Genomic DNA, 26,579 nt, shown 5'->3' with positions numbered 1-26,579 from the left:
CAGGGATAATTACATGCACTGATCCTCTTGTAATGACAACTTAGCTAGGGAATTTCATTGTTTCTGGAGTCCTTCACAGGAGAAAAAAAGATCTAGATTAAAATATTTATATCTATTTTAGCACTTGCTTGTGTCATATGTTTGACATAGAAAAGTGACACAAGACACAACGAATGTGAACTCCAACCATCCTCTTTCATTCAGACAAACAAGATTTAATTGCCCAATACAGTTAGCCATTCAGACCATATTTTAAAAATACTGACAGGCAAAGGAATCTTGTGTGCTGTCTCACTTTGGATGGAATACAAAGCCATGCAGCTTTACAACCTGCATGCAGAAGAGTTACGGCCACATGCAGGTTCTCTACCTGCTCAAAAAAAATATCTCTGATAGCTTCTCCCAGATAATGGATGAAAGTAATTCAAAATTTTACTGAAGATTTGTGATTTATCTACCTTACCTTTCTGATGAAATGTAGTCCAGTGTCTGTATTACAGACATCCAGTCATTAAAAAAAGGATGTCTACCAAGCAAAAATACAGGAGCTAGCAAACTAGATATTTTAAAAAATATTTGCTATTATGTTTTTACATTATGGTGGTTTCTTCGAAGTATAAAACTGTATCTGTAATTAAAAGCCAGAAATGGGTTTCCTCGGTTTTATTTATCACACATGTTTAAATATAACTATACTAGACCAGAAAGGTATCTGTACTGAATTAAATCAAAGATCCATCTTACTCAATATCCTATTTTGTACACAGGCTCACCACAAGTATCCAGGAAGATGAAACATCATAGGCGGTGCAGTGCTACCTCCCTAAATGTTTCACCAGCCTGCAGCACAGCTTCTAGCACAGCTTAAGCCACAATGCTGCCTTTTATACAAAATAGACTTATTTCTTGGATTTACTATTTTATACAAAATAGACTTACTTGGATTTTACTTCATAAACTTGTCCTATCCCTTTTTTTTGTAGCATGTATGCTTTTAGCACTTGCATCATTACCCGTTGACAGGGATTTCACTGCCCAATTAAACACTAAGGACACAGTGCTGTATTACGCTTCTTTCCATACAAGATCGATAGACAGAAGACCTGTGAATCAATTCTTGTAATGTCTGTTTTAAAAATTTCTACTACCATATTGTATACTTACTGAATGCATTTTTTGTATATCAGCTATTAGCCTGAAAGGCTCAGTAAGTCTTTAAGTATCATAAATCTTACAATCAATAATGTATCATTTGTATGTTTCAGTCCAGTATGATACCAAAATGTCATTACACCATTCTATTAACTCTGCTTCCATATTACATTAGTAATTGTGACCAGAACAATAAATGACGTAATGATGGCATATTTGGAGTTAATTAGAGGCTAGTTCTCAAGACAAAAGGACTGATTCTCTTGAACCTTTCAGTTTTTGCATGTAAGAGGGATAATGTTCATTGGTGAGGCAGAGTATCCTAGGTTTTGGCATTTTCAAAGGATTTTCTCATTGTAAAGAAATATACCACAGCAACAAAACATGATGGAGCTTTTTTGTTTTGTTTTAGGATTACTTTGCAAATTAAAGTAATGTCATTCAAACTTCTACCACAACTAAGACTTTTGCTTTGTCAGTAAACTGTGAAATTCACTCAAACTTATACTTTTCTTTTTCCTTTTAAAAAAAGGTGCTCTCAAATTTAAGACCACAGACTTTCTATAAAGACTGCATAGAGACATAAATGGGCCATCTTCAAAAGTATCGGCTAATGAAGTTACAGCAGGTCAGTAATTCATTCAGCCGCAGAGGCGCCTGCCTGATAAAGGACCTGTCTGACAACTGAATCTTAGCCCTACAAGCATACATCACAGATGCTGCCAGCCACCTGGTCTGTTTTAGGGGTACAGCACCACTATATTCAGTTTTCAGGTGCAACAGCAATGGGAAATTAATACTGTCAAATGGTTCTCAGGCAGATATCCTAGCTACGTAACAGCTGCTCATGAAAAAGAAAAATGGAGACCTTTAATTTCAGATATTTATGTTAAAAACTTATGTGAGATACTATATATGTATGATAATTCAAAACAATACTATTCTTGGGAAAATTTCGGCATTTTTTGTTAAAAATTTAAGAGTGGTTCAACTCTTAATGTTACAAGTTGCTCTCTAATCTTTACTAGTAATTGGCTGCATCCTTGGTAGGTCTCAGGCTGATCAACACAGTGAAAGAAACACGAAGAACTTTAATGTGAGTATCTTAGAGGAAAGAAACATTTTGCAGTTGCACGAAGAAATAGAACTGAGGAGATCTGAGTTCAGTTTCCTGCTATGCCACAACTTCCTGCATCAGCTCAAGCAAATAATTTAATCTCTCTGTCCCTAAATCAAGTAACAGTGTTTACGGTCTTTGTTGTCTCATTCATACTAAGTAAAGAACTTAAGCAGGAATTCAGGTTTCTCAATAGTTCTAAGGCAGAAATAAATTATCTGTAAACCCATACATTGGTAATAAAGATATAACAGGTTAAAAGAGAGAGCCTCTAACAAGAACTATGAATACACATACTAAATGGATAGATGACAGAATTAATAGCAAAATAGCCAAACATGGAATACAGAAGAAAGGGCCATCAAATCCAGCTTTCTACCACCATGGAATGCTTTCGGACAAATGTAAAATTAACTGCTTTCATAACTGAGTTCTTAAAATAATTTCCATGTTGTTATTGTTGTTCTTATTCTGCTTTTGTAAAAACAAAAACAAAACAAAAAGCTTCCCACAAAACTCTGTGCTTGTTATTCGTTTTGGAAGTCTGTTCCAGATACTCCCTCCTAACTGCCAGAAAACTTCTTCTCTATTTCCAAGGTATGCACAACCAGATAATACAATTTGTTCTTGTGCCTGTACTGAACAGCAACACACATTGCTCTTGACTAGGATTTATTTCCATTAGTATTTTTCATAGAATCACAGAATGGTTTGGGTTGGAAGGGACATTTAAAGATCATCTAGTCCAACCCCCTGCCCCTGCACTAAGCAGGGACATCTTCAACTAGATCAGGTTGCTCAGAGCCCCATCCAACTTGACCTTGAGTATTTCCAGAGATGGGGCATCTACTGCCTCTGTGGGCCACATCTTCTAGTGCTTCACCACCCTCATCATAAAAAATTTCTTCCTTCTATCTAGTTTGAATCTACCCTCCTTTAGCTGGAAACCATTACCCCGTGTCCTATCACAACAGGCCCTACAGGTGGGCTACTAGACTCTATTCCCCTAATTTTGTGGAGAACAATTTTGATTCATCTCCACTTTATTTGTCAAAACAACTTCAACTCCTCTTGTAAAATAGACTTGCCATTCCTTGCATCATTGCAGTAGCCCTGCCTGCAACTGCTCCAGTTAGAGGTGATCTTTCTTGGGTGATCAGAAACATGTGGAAGAAAGATGTAGAAGAAATCTCACAAATCCATGTGCAGTGCCACTAACACTTCTCCCTTTGCTGGAAATACCTGATTTGACAGACTGGAGAGCATTTGCTGCTGTACAAACCTGTAGCATTGGTGGCTCACTCGCGTTGCTACCAGGTTATAAAATCATGGTCACTCTCATCTGCTGTCATTTAAAAAGTAATTAACCTGCAGTTCACTTTTCTCTAGCAATACATATTAATAGCTATTATTAAATTTTCTGTTATCCAGCCTTTTAAATAATCTGTCACTGTTCAACTAGAATACAGAGTCATGTTTCAATCCACCTGATGTGAATCCTGACTGTTCTCTAGTTCAAGTATTCATTTTAGTTCATCACTGTTGTCTGAGAAATCTCAGAAGGGAGTAAAATTCAGAGAAAAAAATCTCGGGTCTTTAAGTGTGAATATGGAAGGTCACCCTAAAAACCAACAGAAAATAATTTCAAAGAATTTCTAAATTATTTTAAGGGAAACACTGAGTACTCTGACCACTGATAAAAGGCAAGTTCTCACCCAAACCTAGCTACTTGTGGAACAGATTATTCCTCCACCCAGTGAAATATCAGGAGTCAACTATCATCAGGCCATGATACTACAGGATATAATAATATAACAAAATAAGGTTAAGAGGATAACTCACAATTAGTATCCTGGGCAATAACAAAAATTTCAGACACTAAAAGAAACATCTTTTCCCCATGAAAAGGGTGTACCACTGTTTTTATAAATTTGCTTTGACTTTTTTTTCCAAGACTAAATGTTCAAAAATGCATAGACAACCTGCTGAACATGGTGTCCTCGTAAACTGTCAGATCTTGTCTTTGCTCTGAATGGTCATACTTTCTTTCTTAATCCTCAACTCAAACCCTGCTAAATTAGTTTCTCTAGTATTTTAATATTTTTAAAGGAATATCCTCTTTTTATCTTTCTTGCCTAGAAAACAGTAGCTAAATGATTTGCCACAAAGGGTATTTTAGTTCTGATTTTCTAACAGTGCAGTGAGTCTGTTTCAAGTGACCATAAATACCTAATTTTTTTCTTTCTCTCAGCAAATGAGACCAAATGTCAGTGATGCACAAAATGCTTCAAACAAAAAAGGTCTCTTCAAATGCTGGGGTTTGCCCTCTTTAATACTTTTTAAAATAGATTACCCAGTCATTCTCTGGAGAAAAAAAATTAAAAAAGAAAAAAAAAATCTGTTCTAATAATGGGATTTCAAAAGAACTTATGTGGGCTTTAATAACTATTGAGTTCAAAGTAGGTTATCATTGTTAATGACTAATTTTCTAATAATGTCCCACTGCGCTATTAAAAGCCTGACTCTAAGTTTTGTCTACAGAATGCAAAAAAATAAAATTGTCATTTTTTTGACCAATTCTAGTTTGCCAATTTGAACAGTGAAAGCAAAGAAGCCAAAAGCATTCTTAATCTGTTATTAAAAATAGTAATTTAAATACGTTTGAATAAATATTTAAAGTTTTCCCTATTTTAGTTTCTTAGCCTTTCCAGAAAGTTGTGACAGAAAGAAAAGGTTTAAAAAAGATACAATAAAAGCTACCAAGGTGAAACATACTTTTCTGAAAAAATATTATGTTGCATCTGTACCAAAATCACTGTCCAATTCTTACAGAAAGAAGATTAATTTTCCAGAAATAGCTATTCATGCCTTCTTGAATAGAATCCTTAATGAAAGTCTTATTTTTGCTGATGTATCCAACTCAGGCCAAAGTAAAATGACAGTCATGAAATGCAAGATATGCTTAAACACTCAGAGTCACTGGAAGCAAATATATCTTTGATTCAGACTCAATGTACAGGAAAGGAAAGTACTCTCAGAATTATGAAAATATTGTAAATATTTTACGAAAAACATTCTTAAAAAAACAAGCAGTACTTTGTTGGAATACGATTTTATGAAAACATCACAGAACATTTCTAATGTAAATTAAAATTTGTTTTTGAAATGTATCTTTAGAACTGAACTGTACACTTCTAAAAGCAAAAAAGAGAACACTAGTTACTGAATCCTATATAGGCAAGACGGGACTTGTTGGACAAGTGTCCAGTCACTCACTCCCATTTGTCCAAACTATTTTACATACTTACAGAATTACAAAGGATTCTTACTCTGATTTAATGTTTCTGTTTACTGTCATAAGGACAAGACTTGGCAACCAGTCCACGAAAGCAAGCTCTGATTTACCTCAAAAGGAAAGTTTTCACTCCCCTCAAACAAAATTCAGAACAACAGATAGCACTTAAGAGGAACAAATCAGGAAAATAAAAAAACCGCAATATATAATTTGTGTAGTTATTCAATTTTTTAAAAAAGTACATATAATCATAGGGTTAACATTTTCAGTTGTCAAATAAAAAAAAAATATATTCAACCTAATCACCTAACCAGGTGATTTTCATATCATGGTAACTTGGAAAACATAGTAGCTTTCCAGATATTTACAGTGTCAACACATTTTAGGGAACAAACAAGTGCTTGATTAATACTAAATGAAAACTACAGAAACAGGGACATTTTTACTATCAGTCTTAAAAATCAATCAGCAGGGTTGGTTTAGATTTTGAGAAGAGGGAATTAAGTCCATGAAAAACAAGTATATTATTTCCCATCTCCTCCTCCTACTCAGTGAAAGCAAGTTTATTTATCTAAGTACAGCAAGAAGGTCTTCACTTCCTAAGCTTACAGGAGAAAATGTACCACATTTTCATTTGTTGTTTTTGTTGTTTTCTTCTTTTTACCATCACCTTTTCCAAACACACCAACTAACATAAACACCAAATATTTTCTTTATGATAAGACTGCAACCCTCCTTCTCCAATATGGGATTCCCAGTCATGTTTGTCACATCCAACTTTGCGTACTTAGGGCTATTACATTCTCAAAGCCAAAAAAAAAGAGATGTTTCAGAACAGAACTTGGTCCTCATATGTCCCCATCACCATGTTTTGACCCCAAGCTCTCTATACCTTGTAATATACCATCCCAAAGCACAATGCCTCTGCATGCCCATCAGATGTTCCTCAGCTCTCTGTCCCCAAAAGCCCCAACCTCTCAATTCAGAGCCCTTCATCCCCCAATATACTGCAACAAACTTCTTTTCCTATGCAGCCTCTAATGTTTTGGCACATCAAAACAATCAATCATTCATTTACCAGATTGAGATCTCAGTCAACAAAAATTCATGGAAGGTCTCCACTGGGAAAAAAATAAGATGTGCTATACAAAAGATGATGCATGGCTGCCCCAAATATGTGAACATGTTAAATATAATATTTCCAATTAGTACTGCTGGATTCTGTCACCACCTCTTAGCTAAGGATGGCAGCAGCCTGATAAACTTAGGCTTCCAGACAACTCTTGGCTTTCCAAATATAAAGAGCATTGAAATGGGGCGAACTTTTTCTTTTCGTGCTCTGGGTCTTGCAAGTACTCCCTCTCCTTGCACATCAAGCTGTCTTCTACAGAAGCTCCTAAAATAGGCATATAGTCTGTCAGGCTTACAAACCTACCAATCTATACAGTGCTAAAGTAGTGAATTCTCCAGATAACCTTTTCATAACAGAGCCACCAGTTTAGTCAAATTTTGTTTAAACATTTGAAAAGTGCTCTAAAAACAAGCAACTGTTTGGATAGAATGTAAATTAACATTAGTATGACAGAGAGTTCTTAACACCAAATATCCACATGACAGCAAATTTTGAAAGAGGATTTGTAGCACCACTTCTTTTGAGGAAGTGTCATAAAACCCAATAAATGTGCTTTTTTTCTGCCAAGACATTTAAACACAGTTTAATGCATGCACTCTTTCCTCAGAAAAGCTGTAGCTAGCACACCACCTCTGGAAGACTGCCTTCATAACTAGAGTAAGCAGAGACAAAGAGAGTACAGTACAACAAGGTAGTCATCTGCATATTTGCTACTGTTCAGACACCTTCCATCTGGAATGTCAGAACTATTCCAAAAAGGCAGTCATGCCTCTGAGACCTAAAGTGTGAAGATTACATAGTAGCGGATTTCTGTTCTATCCCTTCTCTTCATTTTATTAATCTCAGTGGATAACTGTAAACATTAACAGTTAGAACTGTCTTCCTGGTTGACTAACCAGGAAAAGATGAACAGAAAACGTAAGTGGCACAAAACCCACTACACCTATGTTGTAACTCCATTTGTATAACATGGTAGAGTGCAGTAAAAGTTTAAATACAAACTTTCATTATTACAAGTGGAAAAATAATGACTTTCCAGTCTAGGTTGGTTTTGTGTTTTGGTTTGGTTTGGTTTTGGTGGGGTTTTGGTTTGTGTGTGGTTTTTAGGGGTTTTTTTCCCTGCATGTTTTATTTTTCTATTAATTGGTATGAAAAATTACCTCCTCTTTCAGTGCATGTTTCTTCTGCTCCAAACAGATTTCTTTAGCACGCATCAACTGCAGCGTCTCCTTAGAAACTGCATACTGAAGTTTTTCCATACGTTCCACTGCTGCTGCCCATGCTGCCTTACCAAATTTTTTCTGGTCTGCTCGCATTCGATCGTACACAGCTACAAAAGGGGAGAAAAGGCAGACAGCTTATCAGTCTGATCCTCAGATCACTAGTAATTCTACTGCAGAAACAACACACACATTTGTATCCAAAAGCATACAAAGTTCCCCTAGCAGAGAGCAGCCATTCTATGGAGTACTAACCTTCAAATCCAGGATGCAAGTACTCCTGTACTTCATGTAAAATCTAATTAGCTATTGGTTGATAATCTTATCATTATAATGCCAGGTTTTGTTATCCACAGAGGGACCATTCTGAATACACAGTACCTGAACACTTGAATCACTGGTTCAGAATTCTTAATAAAAATATCTCATCAATACTACCATGTGGTCTTAAACTGCATCTCAATTTTTCCCCAGTTCTGAAAGCCCCAATTATCAGCTACTAAAGTCTCCAGTTTTCCTTGATAACTTCTATAGTGCAGTTTTAAGTTTGAACAAATCTGTAGAGTGAAAAAAAATTACAATTTAAAACAAAAATTTCAGCTTGACCTCAAGTGCAATTCTGTAAGATTACCAAATTAAAGAACATCTTTTAACTCAAAATACTTCATAAAATTAATACAAATTAACTAAAATTATAATCTGATCTTAATATGCAGGGATGAATGAGAATCTTTTTGGGAAGACTTCATCATAGCAGGGATCCCCTGCCTGATACAGATTTTCTGTTCTTGAGTCCCAGACATCATCTAGGCTGGCACACGTGAGATTTTCACCATTTTTAATATATAGAACAATCACATGATACTGTACACTTAGCCATGAAATCAAAGGGATAGCATTCAGTCCCCAGCTCCTAGAAGATATTACAAGATATTACTTTTAATAATAAAAAATTCCCTTATATTTCATGTATGTTTCCTCTACCATCTGTTAGTATTTTGGTGTGTAAGACCACCCTGTGATCAGCAGGAGGCCAAAAAAACCCCCAAACATAACAAAACAGGCAAGCAACCTGTATACAAAAGGTCTGTGGTTGTAAACAGTCTCCAGGCATTTCATTTCCCAGTGTTCCCCCCCCTCCATCCTGACTGCTGTACATAAAAAAATCATGTGAACAAATCAAAAATAACTGTAACAACAAATAACTGTAGGTATATGTTCTTGATCAACTAATGGGGTATTTTAGTTGCTGCCTTTGTCATACTAGAAAAGCAACTAAACTGATTAAATACATTTACAATTTGCTCTAATTAAATTCATTCCAACATGCTTGAATGGGTTTAGTCACTTTCTCAAGATAAGGTGGAGTTTCATGTGGTACTTAACTTGGGTTGTCACCCAAAAGGAATCATTTTGCAGTGACTGCTTCTCTTGAGGCAGATCTAGCAGTCATGCAGGGAGATAAGAGGAAACCTACCCATCAAAAAAGATTTTCTCCCAAGGGTACAACTCATTTATCTAGTTGCACAATCATTATCACCAAGGCAAAGAAACAGGAATCTGAAGTCATGCAGGGAAGACGGTGGGACATAAACTCTATCAGTGGTAGCCCACAGTCAAACTAAAAGAGCTGACATGAAACCACATCCTGAGGTATGTTTGCCCTAATAAACTGATTATTTACATTAAAATGGTACAAGGATGAGAGTGCAAATGTACATGACAAGTGATATGACATGGTTTTATGGCATCAACTCTTCAGTAAAACTGCCGTATTGTTCAAGCAGAGAAATGCCAAGGTTAGATCCCTGAAGCTTTCTGGACAATAGAGCAGCTGTCACGGAGTAGTTATACTGAGCTGTTACTTTATATTTAGAGCCATGAAAAACATTACTGAAAGGCAGGGGAGACAGGAAAAGGAAATGAATTGAAAAGTAATAAACACTTACTATGGTGGTCTGCCATATCCAGTACAGAAGACAGAATCCATCAGGGACTCTATGGTCCCTAAATCCTTTGCAAATGTACAGTGCAGCTAACACAATCACATTGAGAAAGTGGTTGTGAAACTTTTATCTAAAATTTCTATTCTGCTTACTTCTGATGATGTTCTGAAAAGACTTATTTGTGAAACATTCGAATAGACACAGAAGATAAAAACAAATGGGAATGACAACTGTGTTTTTCTCATCAAAGACTGATGAAAAAAATAAATAAATTACAGTACAATACAGAACATGATAAATATTAAATAAATTTTTAAAGATCTTTCATTTGATGAATAGGATAGCAGAAAATAACTACCTTTCTGTGTTTTAGCAGTTATTTCAAAGTATTTAACTGTAAGATCTTGAATAGAAAGCACAGCCATGTGGGCTTTTCTCTGCCAATCAGCATCTTCTTTTTGCAGACTCTCAATTCTTCTAGGGCCTAGGTAGTCATTCTCTATTGAGATCTGAAAATGAATCAGTCCATAATTAATAACACAATTAATTGTTACTATTTTGCCAACAGCAACCAGTTTCAGGGTGGATAAGAAAGAAAAACAAATAGGAGAGAAAACTACCAAAAAATCACCATGGCTTCTATTCTAACATTTTCTCAAATTCACTTTTTGGTCTGGAAGTTCCTCATTTGGACGCAAAGTTCTGGAGAAAGTGTGGTCTAACAGAAGAACCTCTCATCTCACAAAGAGATAACATCACCGATCTACAGCTTCTTTTCTAGTAATCACTTTCTCAAAAAAAATATTCCAGCTATTCTTCCTAAAACCCCTCTATATTGTCTTTGAGAAGAACCCAAGCCTCATGGTAAAATTGGCTAAGATAATTTTCTTTTCCTGACAATGAAATTAGCTTTTGAACACTTTCATGTTTTGCAAGATTTACTTCAGGTAATGCTTTGAAACTGAGAAAATTATGACAGCTTTCACAAAAATGGCTGTCAGAAAGCAGACAAAAAGAGGAAGAAACAGCAGAAGCCATTAACTTCAACACATCACGTAAACATCTATTTCCATTAGCTATTGCTTCAGAGTAACAGAACATAAAAGAATATACTTCCAAACCACATGGATATGTTTCTGAAGGAAAACAAATTAGTTCTTCAGAGGAAACAAACTGAAAGGAGGTCACTAATCTAGCATGTGAGCAAGTGAGAATGAGTAAGAGGCAAGACTCTTCTACTGGAAACATTCTTCTCTGGAAAAGTTCAGAAATTGTTGTTGAGTTTTAAAAGAAGTAAAGTAAGTTTACCTGCAACTATAGGATTTTGATATGTTTTATATAGTATACATCTCCTAAATAAAGAAATAGTCCTCAAGGATCTTTAATACTTCCCAGGTTCTTACTGGACAGCTGGGACAAGAATGGACCAGACTGACAGAAATAGACTTAGCCTGGGTCACATTATAGCTTAGGCAGGGATCTGTCACGTCTCTCCAGCTCCCTTCGTTATCCTTCTCCTAGACGGACTTGTAATAGGCAGAAAAGGAGAAAAATACGAGATGTAACAACACCAGGTCGATTAATTATAAGAACAAAAAGAATTAAGTTGAGGAAACACTACAGATGGCAGTGGCAATACACAAAAAGGAAACAGCTTCACATATAAAGGAGTGTTTCAGCTCACTCAGCTACCTTCCTTCGACACATTCCAGGAGGCCAAACAATCAATTGCAACCACAGCCTGCTGGATGTACTAGCAATAATGCATGCATTTCAGCTTCATCATCTGTTCAGGGACTTCTCAGAGTTAGTCTTACAGGTTTTATTTTAACTATGCTCCCAGCTGGTAACACAAACCCAGCACTATTTCCCAAAATAATTCCATATGTAAAGCCCTAAATATACTAAGTGAAAGCACTCAGCTGTAAAAAGGGCTTTACAGTTTTACTGATTTTATTGTCACAAAACCTGACATGGACTTTAATGCCAATATATGTAAACTAACTTATGTTGGATGGTCTTGATTCCTTAAAATATCTGGAGCCTGGAACTAGCAATACAAACTACAAGGGTTCTAATTATCTTAATCAGATACAGGAGAATAACACATACAATTCAACAAAGACAAAGACTGCAAATAAAGTAACAAACTAAAAAGCAAACGATGCTACAACATACAGAAAGAAGACTGAACAATAATGGCATTGTACTGCAAAGTGCAGTGGTGAATGTTTTTTCCAGAGCTATGGAGAATGCTGAAAACTTAAGCAGTATTTGGAAGAGAAAAAACATCAAAGATTAAGGTTATGACAAGAGTAAGAGGAACTACTGGGACTATTCAACTGTTTTTTTCCCCAGACACATAAATGTCCATATAAAGGAGCATTAAAACCACCAAGTATTTTTAATTGACAGAATTAAGGCTAAATTGTGCATCCTGAGTTATGCCTTCCTTATTTATCCACATGTACATCATAAAAACTTTATTTACATTTAAGCTTCATTGACTGAGCTCCAGGCTAAAAAAAGCAAAGTTAACCTTGAAAACAAAAGCTTTATTTAAAAAAAATACGTATTTTTTAATCAGACATATTCTACTAGTTATTTGAAAACTTTGTTTAATCAAGTGAGTTTCAGTGTTAAAGTAAGTGGGCTTGAGTGTTTCCGGATGTTCTAGATTCCATTTGTGGATGAAAAGGATTGGGTTGATTTTTAAATCTTCAGTTAAAAAAGCTTAATATATACAATAGACACAATGTTAAGCACATCCATTGAGAATTCACCAAATATATTTAACAATTTTTATACACGGATATACTGAAAAAAGGAAAATAATGACACAAGTATTAGACAAGAAGAAATCAGATTAAACACATGTAAGTAACCATGAATAGGGATACTGAAAATAACTAACAACTGCAAATAATGCCCTACAAGATCCAGTAGAAAGTCAGCCAACATCATGATAGCTTACAAAGACTGTTTTTTCAGAACACTACTGAGAAAAAGGTACTAGATTTCAATCTACTTACAGATTTAGGTAAACATGCACTTGAAAAATTTACACTCTCACGATCAAGTTCTTCTGTCTTTGAAGCCCCTTTCCTTGCCCTCCACAGCCTGCATAACATTACATCAAAGTCTCTTCCTTCCTTCTCCTTCCCTAGGTCCAACACTAAAAGAAAAAATCATACATGTCCAGTTTTCACCCTCCTTTAAGCCTTGCAGGGACACACAATTTAGTATTTTGTGCATGTTTAACATCCTTCCAGAGTTCCATCAGGATGTCTTTTTGAATGGATGCTGATTCTGCATCTTTCCACACCATTTCCCCCCCCATACCCTAATCACAGATCAGATCCAAGGCTGTTCTGGTCCTTCCTTCCAACTGCAATTACTACTAGCACTTGGAGAAAAAGAAAAAAAAGAAAAAAGCCACAAGGCATGGACGCATTGATAATTCCCAACTTCTGTTACTAAACAGCTTAGAGGCTTCGAGAATATCTAAGGAACCTGAAGGTGCACAAGTCCATGGGACCTGATGAGATGCATCCAAGGGTCCTGAGGGAACTGGTGGATGAGGTGGCCAAGCCACTCTCCGTCATATTTGAGGAATTGTGGCAGTCCAGTGAAGTTCCCACTGACAGGAAAATGGGAAACATAACCACCATTTTTAAAAAGGGAAAAAAGGAAGACCTGGGGAACTACAGGCCGGTCAGTCTCACCTCTGTGCCTGGCAAGATCAAGGAGCAGATCCTCCTGGAGACTCTCTCAGGCACATGGAAAATAAGGAGGTGACTGGGGACAGCCAACATGGCTTCACTAAGGACAAATCATACCTGACAGATTTGGTGGCCTTCTACAATGGGGTTACAGCATTGGTGGACAAGGGAAAAAGCGACAGACATCATCTACCTGGACTTGTGCAAGGCATTTGACACTGTCCCGCATCACATCCTCATCTCTTAATTGGAGAGACATGGATTCAATGGATGGACCACTTGGTGGATAAGGAATTGGCTGGATGGTTGCACTCAGAGTTGTGGTCAACGGCTCAATGTCCAAGTGGAGATCAGTGACCGGCACTGTTTAACATCTTTGTCAGCAACATGGACAGTGGGATCGAGTGCACCCTCAGCAAGTTTGCCGACAACACCAAGCTGTGCGGTGTGGTTGACACACTGGGGGGAAGGGATGCCATCCAGAGGGACCTTGACAGGCTGGAGAGGTGGACCCGTGCGAAACACATGAAGTTCCACAAGGCCAAGTGCAAGGTCCTGCACGTGGGTCAGCGCAATCCCAAGCACGACTATAGGCTGGGCGGAGAATGGCTTTAGAGCAATCCTTAGGAGAAGGACTTGGGGGTATTGATTGATGAGAAGCTCAGCATGAGCCGGCAGTGTGCGCTTGCAGCCCAGAAAGCCAACCCTGTCCTGGGCTGCATCAAAAGAGGTATGACCAGCAGGTCGAGGGAGGTGATCCCACCCCTCTACTCCGCTCTTGTGAGACCCCACCTGGAGTACTGTGTCCAGCTCTGTCCCCTGTACAAGACAGACATGGAGCTGTTGGAGCGAGTCCAGAGGAGGGCCACAAAGATGATCAGAAGGCTGGAGCACCCCTCCTATGAAGACAGGCTGAGAGAGTTGGGGTTGTTCAGCCTGGAGAAGGCTCCAGGGAGACCTTACAGCAGCCTTCCAGTACCTGAAGGGGCCTACAGGAAAGCTGAGGAGGGACTGTTTATCAGGGAGTGTAGTGACAGGACAAGGGGTAATGTATTTAAACTGAAAGAGGGCAGATTTAGATCAGATGTTAGAAATTTCTGCATGTGAGGGTGATGAGGCACTGGAACAAGTTGCCCAGAGAGGTTGTGGATGCCCCATCCCTGGAAGTGTTCCAGGCCAGGCTGGATGGGGCTTTGGGCAACCTGGTCTAGTGGAGGGTGTCTCTGCCCATGGCAGGGGGGTTGGAACTGGATGATCTTTGAGGTCCCTTCCAACCCAAACCATTCTATGATTCTATTCTGTGATTCCTGAGCTGATGGCTAATCTGAATCATTGTTAAGAGCCACTGATGAGTCTGTCTCTTTCTGGAACACGTACATGCTTAGTGTCCACAGTTAAACTGTGGAAATTACTGCCACAGAGCACGTGAGGTGTGTTTAGTAAGAGTTTTACTGTTTTTCTTCTATTTGCAGGCTGTTTTAAAGCACCACGAGTTCATTGAGGGGCACATTTTTCTTTTATTATGAGAAAGACTGTAAGAAATCATTCAATATTTTCTTCCCCTTATCATTCATATCTCTTTCTTCTTACATGAATCTCATGCTTTGCAAAGTAAGGCAATCTGATTCATTTACTCTGTCCTTGCACTGACACTGTTTGCAGGGAAATAACTTTACTATCCTCACTACCATCCAGTAACTATTCTGATCCTACAGTATGCTTTTGAGAGGGAGAAACTAAAACTGCAGCATTCAAGATGCAAGTATACCATGGATATATACAAGGGTGTGATGTTGTTTCTATTTTGCTTCCGTTTGGCTTTTTGCCCTTAATAATTCAAAACCTTTCTTTCCTTTTTCAAAATGTTGAATGGCAAGCTATTTTCAGAGAACTCATCAAGATAATTCTCATACCTTTTTCTTCAGAGTAATAGTTAATCAAATGCATACAAATGTGCATGTATACTTTTGGAGATTGTCATCACTTTTCTACACACGCATTACTTTTTATTTATTGACAGTCTCACCTACTGTTCTATTATCCAGCCTTTTGTAAGGGAACTTTTTTTAAAAAAAGAAAACAAACCACAAACCAAACCCTTTTCACATTCAAACATAATCAGATTTTTCCACAAGTCTTATTAAACTGTTTTGCAGTTGAACATCCAGAGCACTTTTCTACTCTATTCACCTTGCAGACAGGCAGATTTAAGTGATGAGATACATTTCACAGTTTTGTAATCAGCAACCTCATATCAAAACTTCAGTTTCCTCACTGATTCAGACTCCCAGTCTGCCTTCCATCAGATTGCCTGTTTAGAGCAGTATTTTTTCAGAAAGCCCATAAACCCCTGATTTTAAGTCAGCAAAATGTTTTGCTATGAGTTCATATAATAAATCTGGAGTTCAGAATGTAAACAGAGACTGGCATATAACCCTTCTGAAACAGACTTCGAGATTATAAAGACTACCACAGCATAATTCAGCATATTATACCAGTTTCTCAAACAAGAAAGCAGTATGTTCAGCAAAGTTTATCACCTTCATTTGCAAATCCAACCATTTTGCATAAGCATAGATTACCATTTCAGTCTCTCTGCTGAGTACTACCTTAGCTTTTTTTTTACCAGACATTTTTCATCACATTCTAGTCAATAAGTCACTAGTCTATAACTACAAGAGGGTATGTTTCATAAACTGAGAGGAAAGAAATTGAGCTGACTGCCATGGAAGTAATTTTAAGTTTTAATCAGTGCTGCTTTAGTGTCCTTCAATGTGCCTTGTGTAGCTTTGTATTCACGTTTTTCAATGCAAGACTGCCATACACTCAAAAATATGAGGCTTAAAAAAAATAAAAAGGCACAGTTCAAAACCCACTCACTAAGACATCAATTATTCAAGAGGCAATGATAAAAATATGGATTCAGTAATACAGAACTCATGCACTTGATGAATGGGAGCAACATTACAAAGTAAATTAATGCTAGATAAAATAATCTATAAATATTGTTTTTTATGTGGTTTTAAGTTCATACTTGTCTTCCAGATTTTTGAAAAAATATAGAGATACCCCAAAACATATAATACAGCATTTGAATATCAAGCTTCACTGGCCTGATGCCTATGTTACATCTGAGAGTTTCAAATCAGAAGAAATGGACCAGTAACCTAAACAGTGAAATTTGAGTTGGAGTTGTTCAGCCTGGAGAAAAGGTGGCTCCGGGGAGATCTAGTTGCAGCTTACCAGTATCTGAAGGGGCCTAGAGGAAAGATGGTGAGGGACTGTTTAGCAGGGAGTGTAGTGACAGGACAAGGGGTAATGGGTTTAAGCTGAAGGAGGGTCGATTTAGATTAGATGTTAGAAAGAAATTCTTTACTGTGAGAGTGGTGAGGCACTGGAACAAGTTGCCCAGAGAGGTTGTGGATGCCCCATCCCTGGAAGTGTTTAAGACCAGGTTGGATGGGGCTTTGGGCAGTGTGGTCTAGTGGAGGGTGTCCCGGCCGGCAGCAGGAGGGTTGGAACTGGATGATCTTTAAGGTCCCTTCCAACCCAAACCATTCTATGATTCTATGATACTAACATGCTAAAACTCACTGGTTGAATGTCTTTACATATTATTACATCTAAACCAGCAACAGTCCAGAAATAATGAACTTTAAAAATGCCTATACAAATTCAACACAGCTTTTATGTGCATATAAATTACAATATTGTCTTCATTTCCTTTACAATACCTTTTCCAGCATTCTGTGATTCTGTGAACATATTTATAGTCCTGACTGTTTGGCTGGCTAATCAATACAACTTTTTACATTTACCTTACAAAATATGGTCATACTAGACACACAGAATATGTCTAGTAAACATATCTTACATTTTAATCTTGAAATGAGTACAGACTTGCTTCTTTGATGAGCATTTCTCAATTTAATAATACTATTCATTATGAATTGGCTTTTATTTGTGTCCCCTTGGGGCAAGCCAGATTATTCCCATATCATATATATAAAGAAATGTAAGTCCCAAACACTGCTGTGCTTGCAGTGTCCAATTTTTTCAAGGATGCATGGTATCTGGTAAACATTATGCCATGCTTGGAGGGAGGTCCACATGGATTTGAGCAGCACCTACAAATATTAAGCGTATCTATGAACAAAACCAGTTTTCTGAAGCTGGGAACCCAAAAAATGAGAAACATATCACTACTGAACACACTGTTCTAGGGTAAGATGACTAGTCCACAATTAAACAGAAATTTTGGCAGAAGTCAACTTTCCAGAGACACATTTAATTTCATAATAAGCCATCCCTTCTCCTTCCATAATCTTCTACCTTTTTCATTACGTCTTCCAAATTCAGCAATATTTAAGTGCTTCACAATACAGCTTTGATTCTTCATCCATACTAAATGATCCATCCTTCACACTAAATGAGGCAAACTACACCTGAAAAACTAGCATACAATCAGGTTAAAATATAAAAAACGAGAGAAAAAAAACCCACTTCTATCATGGACAACATTAATCTGCATTTTCAAGCTTCTAAATGTTTTAACTTTGTTATGAATTTTTATTCTGTTTTTTTTGCTGGTTGTGTTCCCCTCCCCCACCCCCCCACCCCCCCTCCCAAAAAAAAAAGAATCTGCAGATAATACAGCTGTCCTACTCTAATAAGCCTATGCGGAGTGGACAGAATTTTGTGTTTGTTTCTCCCTTGCCTCCTGTAGGCTTGTCTCTTGATAAAAGTTTCACAGCAATAGCAGAAATTTAACACCCATGATACACCTTCCTATTTTTATGTCTTGCTCCAAAAGGAGAAGACACTTAACACTCTTCTCAAAGATTACAGGCAAAGCAATTAACTTCCTCCTAAACTAATTCTGAAACTTGACAAAATGGAACTGATTAAAACACTTAACACCCCCAAATTCTTAAAAAACAAACTAAAACAACTTCCCCACAAATCAAAAACAGAGACCTAATAGAGAAAAGGTCTAAAAATGTTTTAAATACAGAAGGCATATGCAATCTTGACTAAATACTGATATTTGTATTCAAGCTTAATTATCCTTGTAACTTATTTTTTCATTTTAGCAATACATTCTGCAGGGTCTTCCTTCCTTACCCTGCCCTACATCCAAACTTTATCTTTCTCCTTGTAACTCTTTGTATGTAAACGGTATTCTATGTTCTCAGGTCCCATTTCACTGAGGTAGTAAGCGTCAGAAATACTTCTGTTATGCCTGAAAATGGAGCTAACCTCAGCCATAAGGGTTTATAGAAACCTAAGGATCTTTGTTCCATTAAGACTGCCAGAAAAACGTATGCAGCAAGTTAACACAAACCATTTCATGCACAAGTTCTATTTATAAAGCAATTCTTCTACCCTAGCTACCCAGCATAATATATATTTGTCATCATAGATACAAGTACTGTTTTCTCTCAAACAATGAAATGAAAAACAAGAGATGGCATCTTTCTCTACCACGTAATACAGATGACCAAGTTTTATAACTCAAAAATTGCCAAGTTAGGAAGAGAACTTAATGTACAGTAGATGCAGCTATGTACAACTAAAATAATCAACCAGAGAACATGCCTCTGAAGTTTACCAAGGTTAGTCTTTCAGGAAAAATAGAAAATGAGGTATTTTAAAACTCAAATTCAAGATTTCATTGAGATTAAAAAAAAAAAATCAAAACAGAACTCAATTCATATTGCCCACTAATATGATATTTGTCTTTTCTTGTTTGACAAAAGAACAAAAAATCCCCCACCTTTTCCTCTGCTCCAAATTCAAATAAAATGGGAACTATTTCATAATGCTTTGCAAAAAGGTTTTTATTAATTGTAGTGTTCATCATCTTAAACTGCATAATACATCTGGAAAAAATATTCATCCCAATTCTCTATGCAGCTACATTTATTGTTCAGGGGGGGAAAAGCACTTTTAGTTCAAATATCTTCACATTACCTCACTGAGTTACTTTCAGATTGCTGAACTTTCTGAAAAATTACTATGGACACAGCAATAGCTCACAATTCAAGTACTTTTGGAATCATAAATCCCCTTGCCCGCTTCCCTCATTCTATGCTCAAAACCAGAGAAAAACACTGTATTTTTAAATCGAAACCAGTAAAAACTATGTTGGCTAACTGAACAAGGTGCCAAGCTGAGACAAATTGACATTTGCAATACAGATTAAATGAAACAAACCCATTTTAGCTTCTATGTTACAATACATACATTAAAAGAATCAGAAGGCTACAGTCTTAATAATCTGCATAGGAACTAATAATTTTACCAAAAGTACTTCTGAGATGCAATAAAGATGACATTTGCTATTTTTGGTTAAGTATGTAAAATTATAATTATTTCTAAATTAAAAAAACCCATATGCATTATAAAACAGCTTTACCAACATGTAGTATCCTTCAGCTGGCTACAGTTTTTCAGCTTTTAGGAAAATGTACTGTTAAAGAGTTACAACAAATTATATACTTATAAAACGCTTCCATGTTTAAATCTGTACAACATTAGATGGTTTATCAGATTATCTCAGAAAACTAAAATGAATAGTAACTTCCTGTATAATCTTTTAAAAGAATTAACAATAGCATAGATACTGTACATATGTCTCCACTTTATATATTAGTTGTATTCCCAGTAGTCACCTATTAAATTCAGCAATTAATCTGAACAGTCAAACACAGTAGATGGTTAGCTACATATGTCAGAGACTTTCTCACCCCTCAAAAGCACTCTTCTGAGTGGAGGAACCAGAAATATAGGGTCAAGCTCTAGTGGAGAAACCATCACTGCATATACTGTATAACAGAAGTAATAAACAGTAAATAGTAACTAAAAAGTATGATTTCCCCATTAATAAGAAGCACAGTTACCTTTACCATACCTTTATCTGCTGTCTTCTAAGCATTGCAAGTTCCCTCATATCTCGGAATGGCTGTAGTAAGTACTGGTAGAGCTCTGTGGTAGCTTCTGCAAGACTACTGTAGGCTTCATCTTCCATTTGATACAGTTCAAGCAACTCTACCATACTTTCCGTGTTCTTATGTTTTTCCAGAAGCTGCAGAAAAAGTGCCAATTTCAGTGAACATGTTCAAACATTCCTGCTAAAAGTGCCTGTCATTTTAAAAGCATTTTTAATCTATCCTCTTGTATTATGTTTCCTCTCCCACAAAATCATCACTCAGACAAAAAAACAAAAAAAAAAATCTTAATCCCCACCCACATCTTGAATTTAGCCAGTGAAGTATAAGCACGTCTCTGATAACCTTAACTCAAAATGTGCAGCACTCCTATTGATTTTTTTCTTTCCAAAAATCTCTGGAAGGTAATGAATATGAGCATAAAACACAAAAAACAACTTAATACAAGAATCTATTATGTAGTAATTGGATGTGCTACTTGACACATTTCCCACTTTTGGGTGTCAGGGGAGAAAGCGATAGGAAAGGAGACAAAAGAGGAGAAGTCACATTTTGATCTTCCTAGATTTTTCGGTGGTGGGGGGTGGGGGGAGGTGTTCCCTGTCTGTACTTTAGACCCACACAGCCTCGTTGTATCAGCGCAGCTCCAGACACACGCAAGAATCTAAATGACACAAAACAGTGATCTGCATTTCTGGTAATTTTGCGTTCTGGTTTATTTTAGCCTAGACAGTTTAAGCATGAAATTTCAAATGCATGAAGTTTCCATTAGATTTTTTTTTTTTTTTTTAAGTGAATGATCTAAGTATGATAAGCTTAAAAAAATACTTACAATAATTTGTGTTTTAATTTATATGAGAAAACACAACATCATCAAAATCTGTCCATTCTTTCCTTTAGTTCTTATAAAGCTGAAAATTTGTCTGTTCATATAAATTTCTGCAATATATGTTCTTAATTTATATGCTTGTTTTGCATCTATTTTGGGCATTTGCCTGGGCAGACCTCACATGCTGCTGGAAATCTTTTGCCATTTATAAAAAAATATTCAACTGTTTAACAAAAACTAATCTCATACAGATATGTGGAGTACTTGATGTATTTACAAAGACAAGATTACCTGAAATTAATTCCCCTCTTATGTAATTTTCAAAGTCTCTTGTCCTTTATATTATCATCTCAAAAACATAAATTCACAGTCCAAGTTTATTTAAACTTAACATAGATTAGGAACACTATGGAATAAGCACATTATATCTTGTTTATTCAAGCTGGATGCCAAGCCTACATGAAATGTTCTCAGTATACTCAACGGCATCAAATATTACAACTGGAAGAGAAAATAGAAGGAATTGCAGATTAGAAATTGAAGCTTTGGAGAACAGTCCTCTGGTGTCTGGTTCATTTGTATCCCGGGACAGTCAAGAGGAAGTCTTGATCACCATACTGTCTACTCAATTTGCTCCATTACATTTATATTACTACACTACGTTTCAGTTACCTGACCGGATAAGAAAAATTTTCTTTTTCTTCATAATGTACAGTTTGCTTCTGAAGATTCCCTGAACCCCACCTGGGCTTCCGCTGAAGGACTAAAGATTGGCCAAGATTATAGAGAGGATGCAGAGTGGAACACAGAGGCTCGTAGTAGCTTTATTTACATGTTCAGCATTAAAATGATGGTCAGAAGACAAGCCAGAAGAGCCTTCCCTCAGCAAGGCTTAGCAGAGATGAAAGGTCTGGGAGAGATGGTGTAGAACAGATGTGACATTCCTCAGCAGCACAAGGCAATTTGTTGTATTACCTGAATAATTTTACCTAGGAAAATACTTGTAATGCAAGGTCATTTGCTACACCCTTCTGCTCTCTTCCAGCAGCATGTAGTATTTTGTGGCATTTCAGTGTTCTCACAAGAGTACTGGGTAGTGGTCTGTGGCTTGCAGCCTGTAAAATTGACATCTGATGAACTTTCAGGGCTAAACACACATAATCTAACCTACAATTATAGGGAAAAAGTCATCCCAAGATGCTCTTGGGTTTGGGTCCTAAGTCTCTATGGATTTCATGCATTATTCCAGCCCATTAGCTGTTTTACCATCCAGCCTATACAGTCACTTTATTCCTCAGCTCCTCTTGCTTGTTGCTAGTGCCTAAGAATGGAGTTGCCATACTCAAGCCTTCTCCTACTTCCCCCTGTCGCTATCAGAAAACCCTCTTGCAGTCCCAAAGCTGTAATTATCCCTCTATCACGGTACTGAAAAACCAAACCTTTCTTCTCAAGCCACAATTGCAGGAAGGGTCTCTATTATTAACATTACAGTGTGCTGTAGAGCTGCTGCTCACTCCCTTTTAGTTGCTTAGGCTAGTAGTATCTTCTTACTAAATAAAATTACACATTTGTTTCATCATGAAACTCTACTATTCTGCTAGGATATAAATCCTAGAAGGCAACAAATAATGACAAAAATTAGAGAAAACTTATCACCATTTAACGGAGAACCTTAAGTAATTTCATTCCAGGAACAGAACAATACAATGCAGGGTGTTTTCTTCCCTTTACAGACCATTCTTAAGGCCTATTTAATAGTTCTGATATTCTGGAAGACAGTCACAACTTTGCAGAAGTTGGAGTGAAAGTGCCAGAGAATGAAGGACCATTTCAGTTGGAGACAAGGAGGCTGAGGGGAGACCTGATCACTCTCTACAACTACCTGACAGGAGGTTGTAGCCAGGGGGGTGTTGGTCTCTTCACCCAAGTAACAAGCAATACGACAAGTGGAAACAGCCTCAAGTCACACCAGGGGAGGTTTAGATTGGATATTGGGAAAAATTTCTTCACCAAAAGGGTTGTCACACATTGGAACAGGCTGCCCAGGGAAGTGGTTGAGTCACCATCCTTGGAAGTCTTGAAAAGACATGTAGATGTGGTGCTTACGGACATGGTTTAGTGGTGGACATGGCAGTGCTAGGTTAACAACTGGACTCAATGATCTTAAGCATCTCTTCCAACCTCCATAATTCTATGATTCTGTATATGTGGTTTAAAGGAATGCAGAAGGGTCAGACTTTTTGGAAATGATGTGATTACCAATCACCAAGCCTTCACCAATAGGCTGTGGTATGAACAGAAGACTGATAGCTTTGATTCTGCTTCTAGACAGAGCCTTGTAAGCCCGATGAACAGTCCAGGCTGCTTTATTGTCATCAGTCCTACATAGGAGACAGATGGTGCTAAGCTGACTGCATAGAGGACCTCTCCCACTTTGCTCAATAAAGCAGTCCAATGGAAGCCTTCCTGTTCTGGATCAAAGTCAGATGAAGCATTTTTTTAGCTGGCCGCTCTCCAGGAAGTTTTCAGACTATCAGAAAACAATAATGCTGGGTCTAGCACAGAATTCACTGAATTAATAATGTCGTAAGGCAAACCAGGCACTCTTTAGACTCACAGGTAGTTTAGCTGTGTGTGTCTCAATTTTCACACAGGCAGTACGTAGACAATACACTCTATTAGAAACATGAAAATTCAGCTAATACTTTTTAGTAAAATGGAGACATTGGTTAAGTTGGCTGAATGCCTAAAGCAACCTGGTACCTTACACCATGCAGTTTTCAAGATGTTACCATAAAATACATAAACAATTTTTGTGCCATGTTTTATGTCCCACTCATTATTAATTCTCAGCACAGACATTCAGTGTTACTGTTCATTTACTTCAACAGTCCCAGTATGAATTTTTTACTTTCACAATTTTTTAATTATATTATTTAAAGAAGTGGGTGGAGGAGGGTAGAGTAATATCCTGTACAGGCCTGAGTAGCACTATACCCATTGAATACTGCATTTATTTTAAGAATCATGTTTCACAGATGTTACATTGTTCATAACTAAATGAATCCATATATTTTAGGCAACTACTATTCAGATAGACTCTAACCAGCAGGAAACACATTTTTTTTCAATTTAACAGCACATACATTTCAACTGTATAACAAAAATTATTTGTCTTCAGTATTTTTTAAAAAATTTTGTCCATAAATCTTTAAAAGCATTACAGCAGACAGTGCAATTATATGTGGGTTGACCTCAGTTGGGAGTGTAATCCAAAGCTCGATTTAATCAGTGAAGGGTCTGAGTCTTACATTTCCTTTGCTATTATTCCCAAAACTTTCCCTGTTATTCCTATTTTATTTTGTGTATTTTATAAAAACATTACAATATGACATATATCCATTTTTAGCTAAAACAGGCCATAAAGGTATTTTCCAGTGTCTTCCTAAGGTTCTTCATGTTTTTTGAATAATCGTACTTACAAAATACCTTATTTTTCTGTGAATTTTAGATTCTCGGAAGCCTGATGATATTACTTGCCATTTCCAGGACAAATTCTAAAGATGTTTAATTGAAGCACTGTATTTAATGTCACAGGTAAAACTAAGGATAGTTGTTTTCAGAGACAAGTACAGTACTGCAGATAGTTTTTAGACACTTGATCCTTTCCACTGAACAGGAGTCCTAAGAGTAAAATAACAAATCCTCCTGCTGATACACTTGCAATAGTCTGCAATGAGTTCCAGACAATGAGTTCCAAAGAAGTAAAGCTCCAAAGAACATAAAATTTGGGTGCTAAATTTTAGCAACTGAACTTAGAACACGATTTCTTAGAACATGCTTTAAATTGTTTCTATTCTCTCTATTTTTAAGCGATCTTTAAACAAACAAAAAAAATTCTTGTTAAAAGCAAACACACTCCCACATGTCCTGGTAATGAGCAGGAGTCTCAACTACATGAAATCTGCGCTGTAAGCAAACTGCTTTTCTCTCTCTTACACGCATGGTTCTGTACTTGCTAACGTCACCTGCTGTGGTTAAAAGATCAAGCCGTGCCAGGACATTTAGCTTTCTGTTTGCATAATTGCATTGCCATCAACGATACTTACCTCTGTGGTGTAAAAAGACCATTTGCGTTATTGTAGCAGGTGAATCCCTCAGTAATGGACCAAAGCCTGACTCTCCAATACAGATCTAAAATATATTTTACTGTTGGGGCAGAAATCATCTAAGAGAATACAAAAGGTGGACACAAAGCTGGGACAGCATGAACTGTAGTACTGCCCACATGAGAAGTGCTGGAACCAGCACTACATCTGTTTAACCTCTTGAGATTAAAAGAAGATACAAATGAGAGAATTCCATATTAATGTTACTTGGAAACGACACAATTTATAATTGGTACATATAGCAATCATCCACCTATTGAGTGGACAAAGAAGTCCAATTTTTTCAACCAGGCTTCTGAAGATAGGGAATTGGAAGTGTATGCCCATACATTGCAAAGGTTATTGTCTGGATTTTGGCAGAATTTTCTGAAGGGCTGTTTACAGAAGATTAATTAATTACAGATTAATTAAAATAATCAAACCAAACACAGACACAACATACACATAACAAGTTCAAAGTCTGCAGTTATTCTAAGAAACAAACAGCAAACACACATGCACACAAAACAAAACCCAAAAAAAGGTATTTGGAAGTAAAACATAGGGTGTTTAAAACACAAGAAATAAACAGGAACGCTTCCATAAGATGTGTCTTCTAGGCCTCTCAAGAGCTGCTCACATCAAGCAAGCCACATTATTCCTCATTAAAGCCTGTTTAAAACAGCCTTTTACCTGCATGCAGAGAGCCAGTGTACCTCAGTACATGTGTGCAGAGATGTATTGCATTTTGTGTTGGTTTTGCGTGGCAAGGTTTTGGTAGTGGGGGCGGCTACAGGGGTGGCTTCTGTGAGAAGCTGCCAGAAGCTTCCCCTGTGTCTGACAGAGCCAACGCCAGCCGGCTCCAAGACGGACCCGCCGCTGGCCAAGGCCAAGCCAATCAGTGCCTCTGTGATAACATATTTAAGAAAGAGAAAAACAGTTAGAGAGAGCTTTTGCAGCCAGAGAGAGGAGTGAGAAGATGTAAGAAACTCTGCAGACACCAAGGTCAGTGCAGAAGGAGGGGCAGGAGGTGCTCCAGGCGCCGGAGCAAGATCCCCCTGCAGCCGG

The 26,579-nt window shown here is 37.2% G+C and overlaps 1 protein-coding gene across 2 annotated transcripts in view; it reads right to left on the bottom strand.

Moving 5' to 3' along the window:
* The window catches only part of JMY (junction mediating and regulatory protein, p53 cofactor), a 70,472-nt gene that overhangs the window by 27,163 nt on the left and 16,730 nt on the right, over positions 1–26,579 (bottom strand). For both annotated transcript variants that reach the window (XM_075739259.1, XM_075739260.1), the window contains exons 2-4: positions 20,498–20,671; positions 10,221–10,371; positions 7,857–8,026 (exon numbers count right to left, since the gene is read on the bottom strand). In XM_075739259.1, coding sequence (XP_075595374.1) covers positions 7,857–8,026; positions 10,221–10,371; positions 20,498–20,671 — 495 coding nt within the window. The remainder of the gene's footprint in view (positions 1–7,856; positions 8,027–10,220; positions 10,372–20,497; positions 20,672–26,579) is intronic.

Source organism: Balearica regulorum, chromosome Z (assembly GCF_011004875.1).
Source record: "Balearica regulorum gibbericeps isolate bBalReg1 chromosome Z, bBalReg1.pri, whole genome shotgun sequence".
Classification (NCBI taxonomy): domain Eukaryota; kingdom Metazoa; phylum Chordata; class Aves; order Gruiformes; family Gruidae; genus Balearica; species Balearica regulorum.
This window is presented reverse-complemented; position numbering and strand designations above follow the sequence as displayed.